At 54.1% G+C, this 7,151-nt stretch overlaps 1 protein-coding gene across 1 annotated transcript in view; it reads right to left on the reverse strand.

Annotated features, from left to right (window-relative positions):
• CDK2 (cyclin dependent kinase 2) overlaps positions 1-6,209 on the reverse strand; it is a 31,965-nt gene extending 25,756 nt beyond the window's left edge. The window contains exon 1 of the mRNA XM_069758419.1: positions 5,956-6,209. Within this exon, the coding sequence (XP_069614520.1) occupies positions 5,956-6,071 (116 nt within the window). The 5' untranslated portion in view covers positions 6,072-6,209. The remainder of the gene's footprint in view (positions 1-5,955) is intronic.
• Positions 6,210-7,151: the final 942 nt, after the last annotated feature.

Raw genomic sequence — 7,151 nt, forward strand, 5'->3', positions numbered from 1 at the left:
AAAAAAATGTGCGATCGGCGCTATTTCCCTGGTGATCTGTGGGGGCGGCCATCTCCCTGAGGCCGCGCGTGCACATATGGAGTCCTCTGCTGCCCGGGGCTTCAGGAAAATGGCCGCGGGATGCCGCGCGTGTGCAGATGGAGATCGCGGCGGCCATTTTCCTGAAGTTGAGATGCAAACCCGGCTTCAGGAAAATGGCCGCCGTGAAAAGACAGAAATATATGCAAGATCTGGGGGAAGAACCAGCGATGTCGCCACGCCCATCTGACCTGACCAGCCTGATTGACAGGCGAAAACGGCAACTTTGGTAAGTTATTTCGGCAGCTTAGGGGTGGAATCAGGGTACACAAAATACACTATAGTAACGCACAGCTCAGGCCCTATTTAACAGTATTTTTATCTCGTACTGAAAAACCGGGGTGACAGGTTCCCGTTAAATGATGGTACAAGTGCTTCTCACAAGATTAGAATATCATCAAGTTAATTTAATTTCTTCAATACAAAAATTAAAACTCATTATATAGCATCATTACAGAGTGAGTGTTTATTTCTGTTAATGTTGATGATTATGGCTTACAGCCAATGAAAACCCAAAAGTCATTATCTCAGTAAATTAGAATACTTTATAACACCAGCTTGATAAATGATTTTAAAATCTGAAATGTTGGCCTACTGAAATGCACCGTATTTTTCAGACTATAAGACGCACCCCAAATTTGGGGTGAAAATTGCAGAAAAAAAAAAAGATTTTTTTATAAGATGGGGTCTGTCTTATTGTCCGAATTTACAGTATCTTACCTGAGGGCTGGCGGTGGCAGAGCAGGGTCACAGGAGGCATGGTGTCGGCAGAGGTGGGGTGATGCGGTATGGCGTGCACCTGAGCAGGGTCCCTTCCTTCTTAGGTGGGCGACGCCACGGCCTGGTGTCCATGGGGGGTTGCAGCAGTGGTGTGGCGACGGCAGAGCCGCGGTGATAATGAGCAGTATGGCATGAGCAGGGTCCCTTCCACAGGTGAGGTGACGCAGCGGCCCGGTATCCAATGTGAGCATCAGAGCCGGGTTAATCACCAGTTTCTCGGTGGCAGAGGTCATCTTCCTGAGACCGCGCATGCGCAGATGGAGTCCTCTGCTTCCCGGGCCTTCAGGAAAGTGGCCGCGGGAGGACGCACGTGCGCAGATGTAGATCGCGGCGGCCATTTCCCTGAAGCCGAGATCTAAATCTGATCTGCGGACTCGGCTTCAGCAAAATGGCCGCCGCGATCTCCATGTGCGCACGCGCGGCCTCCCAGGGCCATTTTCCTGAAGCCCCGGGAAGCAGAGCCCTCCATCTGTGCAGGCGCGGCCTCAGGAAGATGGCCACCGCCACCACCGAGAAACCGGTGATTAACCCCGCTCTGCTGCTCACATTTGATACCGGGCCGCTGCGTCACCTCACCTGTGGAAGAGACCCTGCTCACGCCATACCGCTTATCATCCCCGCACCTCTGCCGCCGCCACCACACCACTGCCGGTAAGCCTGCATTACGACTAAAAGACGCACCCCCCATTTTCCTCACATTTTTGGGGGGGAAAAAGTGTATGTTATAGTCCGAAAAATACAGTATGTTCAGTAAATACACTCATTACTTGGTCGAGGCTCCTTTAGCCTCAATTACTGCATCAGTGCGGCGTAGCATGGAGGTGATCAGCCTGTGGCATGACTATTATACGAGTTTCACTTATTGTATTGAAGAAATTAAATAAATTAACTTTTTGATGATATTCTAATTTATGAGAAGCACTTGTATAAAGAAGTATAGCATACTGAGATGCTTGCAGCAATTAAAGTCAACAAGTCAAAATATGTTTTTAGAAAACAATCTACTATGTAATTGTCTAAGGGTCACTTCCGTCTGTCTTTCTGTCACGGTTATTCATTCGCTGATTGTCATGGCTGCCGCGACCAGGCAGCTGGCGAGACCAATCAGCGACGGGCACAGTCCGGAAGAAAAAATGGCCGCTCCTTACTCCTCGCAGTCAGTGCCTGTCGCCCGCATACTCCCCTCCGGTCACCGCTAGCACAGGGTTAATGCCGTGGGTAACGCACTCCTTTACCGCCGCTATTAACCCTGTGTGTCCCCAACCTTTTACTATTGATGCTGCCTATGTGGCTGGGCAATATACTACGTGGCTGGGCAATATACTACGTATATACTAGTTACATAGTATATTGCCCAGTCAATATACTACGTGGGCATGCATATTCTAGAATACCCGATGCATTAGAATCGGGCCACCATCTAGTTTTACTTATAAAAGCCTGCAATCTCACATCTGTGTGTGTGTTACCATCTGAGAGACAATGCTTTTCTCAGGTGCCATTCTAGTTGCCAGGGATGTGGAGTTGGAACCATGGAAATTGAGGAGTCGGAAGTTTGACTTTCCGACTCCACAGCCCTGCTAGTTGCATTGTTTTGTCTCCTTTGTTTAAAAGATATAGAGTGCTCTCAGTGGGAGAAACAAAATAGGAATCTTGGGGTGTGATACCTTTTAATGGCTAACAAAAATATAGTGAATAATGTTATAAAGCAAGCTTTCCAGACTGCTTCCCTCTCTTCATCAGGCTGGTGTGACAAGATATTTGAGGAAGCCCAATTATATACAGTAACGAGCACAGGCAAGGTGTGATATAGGGACATTTTGTTTTTCACATTGAAGCAGGCAGAATGTCTGAACTGTTAGAATCCATTGTCACTTAATAATGAATTAGTAATGGATGAAATGCAGATGGAACTCTGAAGTGTTTTTTCCCCTGGTTCATCCATTTTAAACGGATCCCCATAGACTTCAATGGCAGAATCTGAGTGTCCTATTTTCTGTTTTGTCTTTCTCCATCTCAAGGACTGGAGATGAGGATCCGTTTATAAAACTAAAGTGTGCATGGATCAATGAAACTGTATTAGGTCAGTCTGCTGCCCAAGACTAAGAAAGAAAAAAAAAATGGCATGGCACTACATTTCAATTGAATGTGCACGGAGACCAGCTCTCTGTACAGCAATACTAATGTCGGCCAGAGGATAGCAACTGACAGCGGCCTGCCGCTATGTGATGTCATTGCCATGCGCCATCACACAGATATCAGCTGCTGGCCCTGGTACAGAGAATAGGTCTCTGCATGGCGATACAGTTCAAGCCGCATACAAGGTTATCCTGGAAAAACAGTTGATTCCTTCTGCTCAGGCAATGTTCCCCAACTCTGAGGACTGGTTTTTCAGAAGGACAATGCGCCATGTCACACCGCTAGGTCAGTTAATGTGTGGATGAAGGACCACCACATCAAATCCCTGTCATGGGCAGCCCAATCTCCAGACCTGAACCCCAGTGAAAACCAGAAAGTAATCAAGAGGAAGATGGATAGTCACAAGCCATCAAGCAAAGAAGAACTGCTTACATTTTTGTACCAGGAGTGGCAGAAGGTCACCCAGAAGCAGTGTGAAAGACTGGTGGAAAGCATGCCAAGACGCATGAAAGATCTGACTAAAAACCATGGTTATTCCACAAAATATTGATTTCTGAACTCTTCCCGAGTTAAAACATTAGCATTGTTTCTAAATGATTATGAACTTATTTTCTTTGCATTATTTGAGGTCTGAAAGCCTTTGCTATTTTGACCATTTCTCATTTTCAGAATATACAAAATTTATTGCGTGGAACTTCGGAGACATGTCAGAAGTTTACAGAATAAAAGAACAATTTACATTTTACTCAAAAATATACCTATAAAGAGGTAGGTGTGTGTGTGTGTGTGTGTGTGTGTGTGTGTGTGTGTGTGTGTGTGTGTGTGTGTGTGTGTGTGTGTGTGTGTGTGTGTGTGTGTGTGTGTGTGTGTGTGTGTGGGTGTGTGTGCACACACAGATAAGTTCCTTCTATTTTTACCGGAGCCATATTCTGTATGATCTATGAATCTGTGAGATTTATCCTAGGGCTGGCTAGGATTACCAAGGGACAGCTGCCGAGGAGAGGGGGTGCCAACCTCCACTGTGGGGCGGGTAATCAGCTTTTAGGAGATTTCATATGGCTGGTTCTAGCATTCAAATAGTAATATAAGGAACTTGTTCATGTTTTTGTAATTTTTTTTGCAGATTGTCACTTAGCTATTTAGGACACTCCTTTTTCTGGTGATCAGATAAATGTATGTATACTAGTGTGGATAGACTGCCTAACCTTTGGTGCATAGCTCTATAGGGTAAGGACCGGCAGGGTCATTGAGGGGCAGACGCCATGGAGATGAGGCGCCACAGTCATCAAGAAATAGGGTGCCAACCTCTTTATTTTTTTTTAAGTCTGCTTGGCAGTATACACAGGAGGGAGGCAGGAGGGAGGCACGGGGCTAGAGGGGGAGAGGAGGGAGGCACGGGGCTGGGGGGGGAGGAGGGAGGCACAGGGCTGGGGGGGAGGAGGGAGGCACAGGGCTGGGGGGGAGGAGGGAGGCACAGGGCTGGGGGGGGAGAGGAGGGAGGCACAGGGCTGGGGGGGGAGAGGAGGGAGGCACAGGGCTGGGGGGGAGAGGAGGGAGGCACAGGGCTGGGGGGGAGAGGAGGATGGCACAGGGCTGGGGGGGAGAGGAGGATGGCACAGGGCTGGGGGGGGAGGAGGGAGGCACAGGGCTGGGGGGGGAGGAGGGAGGCACAGGGCTGGGGGGGAGAGGAGGGAGGCACAGGGCTGGGGGGGGAGGAGGGAGGCACAGGGCTGGGGGGGGAGGAGGGAGGCACAGGGCTGGGGGGGGAGGAGGGAGGCACAGGGCTGGGGGGGAGAGGAGGGAGGCACAGGGCTGGGGGGGGGAGAGGAGGGAGGCACAGGGCTGGGGGGGAGAGGAGGGAGGCACAGGGCTGGGGGGGGGGGGAGGATGGCACAGGGCTGGGGGGGGAGGATGGCACGGGGCTGGGGGGGGGAGGATGGCACGGGGCTGGGGGGGGGGAGGAGGGAGGCACGGGGCTGGGGGGGGGAGGATGGCACGGGGCTGGGGGGGGGAGGAGGGAGGCACGGGGCTGGGGGGGAGGAGGGAGGCACGGGGCTGGGGGGGACTGAGGCACAGGGCTGGGGGGGGGGAGGAGGGAGGCACAGGGCTGGGGGGGGGAGGAGGGAGGCACAGGGCTGGGGGGGGGGGAGGATGGCACAGGGCTGGGGGGGAGGGAGGCACAGGGCTGGGGGGGGAGGAGGGAGGCACAGGGCTGGGGGGGGGGAGGATGGCACAGGGCTGGGGGGGAGGGAGGCACAGGGCTGGGGGGGGGGGAGGATGGCACAGGGCTGGGGGGGAGGGAGGCACAGGGCTGGGGGGGGGGGAGGAGGGAGGCACAGGGCTGGGGGGGGGGAGGATGGCACAGGGCTGGGTGGGGGGGGGAGGATGGCACAGGGCTGGGGGGGGGGGTGGGAGGATGGCACAGGGCTGGGGGGGTGGGAGGATGGCACAGGGCTGGGGGGGAGGGAGGCACAGGGCTGGGGGGGGGGGGGGGAGGATGGCACAGGGCTGGGGGGGGGGGATGGCACAGGGCTGGGGGGGGGGAGGATGGCACAGGGCTGGGGGGGGTGGGAGGATGGCACAGGGCTGGGGGGGGGGATGGCACAGGGCTGGGGGGGGGGGAGGATGGCACAGGGCTGGGGGGGGGGTGGGAGGATGGCACAGGGCTGGGGGGGGGTGGGAGGATGGCACAGGGCTGGGGGGGGGGGTGGGAGGATGGCACAGGGCTGGGGGGGGGGGGTGGGAGGATGGCACAGGGCTGGGGGGGGGGGGTGGGAGGATGGCACAGGGCTGGGGGGGGGGTGGGAGGATGGCACAGGGCTGGGACCATTATACATGTGGACGATTACTACAGCAGGTACACAGGGGGCAGGTTACAGCCCTTACCATGGAGTAGAGCATGCTGCTGCTTGTAGTTCACCTGCACTGGTGACCAGTCCCCCACGTTTCTGCACTTACGTGTCCAGGCGGATCTTCTTCAGCGCCACCACCTCCCCGGTCTCCCGGTTCCGAGCTTTGTACACGACCCCGTACGTGCCCTCCCCAATCTTCTCCACCTTCTGGAAGTTATCCATGGCAGTTGAGGCCAAGGACCGTACAGTTGGACCCGGGCCTGACCGGAAACCTCGTCTGGAATCGGTAACGGAGCCTTCCGGAATTCCTACAATGCAGACCCCGAAAACTTCCCGCCACCGGTCAGCCACGCCCCGGCAACTTCCGATTGGTCGAGCAGGAGACCTTGGGGTGACGTCAGGCTCTGAATGGCGGCTGCTGCGCGCGTAGTAATAGAATTCCGCCAGAATGAGCGGAGACTTTATACAGGAGATTCGGTGCCGCCGGGAAGCGGGAGCCAGGAGCGGACGCACACTGCCGCCACCGACTGCGTCACGTCACCGCATCTCTCACATATTGCACAAATACTTATGAAATGGAAACCGCTCCGCGCTCCTGCGTGAAGTTTCTCTTTACTGCAGCGTGTTTTCCTGATAGGTGACTGTCCAGCGAACGGATACCGTCAGGGTCATCTCCACAGCGGGGACAGGCACTCCACCTTCTCAACACCCAAAAAATCACAGAACAGCAACGTGGAATTCCCATAGAAATAAATAGGAAGAGTCTGAGTTGGGTTTTTAAACTGATCTGATCAAAAAGCTGTGTAATCTGCATGTGCGTATAATGCCCTGTTCACACTGAGGCCGCCATGTGCTTATAATGCCCTGTTCACACTGAGGCCGCCATGTGCTTATAATGCCCTGTTCACACTGAGGCCGCGATGTGCGTATAATGCCCTGTTCACACTGAGGCCGCCATGTGCTTATAATGCCCTGTTCACACTGAGGCCGCCATGTGCTTATAATGCCCTGTTCACACTGAGGCCGCGATGTGCGTATAATGCCCTGTTCACACTGAGGCCGCGATGTGCGTATAATGCCCTGTTCACACTGAGGCCGCGATGTGCGTATAATGCCCTGTTCACACTGAGGCCGCCATGTGCGTATAATGCCCTGTTCACACTAAGGCCGCCATGTGCGTATAATGCCCTGTTCACACTGAGGCCGCGATGTGCGTATAATGCCCTGTTCACACTGAGGCCGCGATGTGCGTATAATGCCCTGTTCACTCTGAGGCCGCGATGTGCGTATAATGCCCTGTTC

This window comes from Ranitomeya imitator, chromosome 3, assembly GCF_032444005.1.
Source record: "Ranitomeya imitator isolate aRanImi1 chromosome 3, aRanImi1.pri, whole genome shotgun sequence".
In the NCBI taxonomy this organism is placed as follows: Eukaryota; Metazoa; Chordata; class Amphibia; order Anura; family Dendrobatidae; genus Ranitomeya; species Ranitomeya imitator.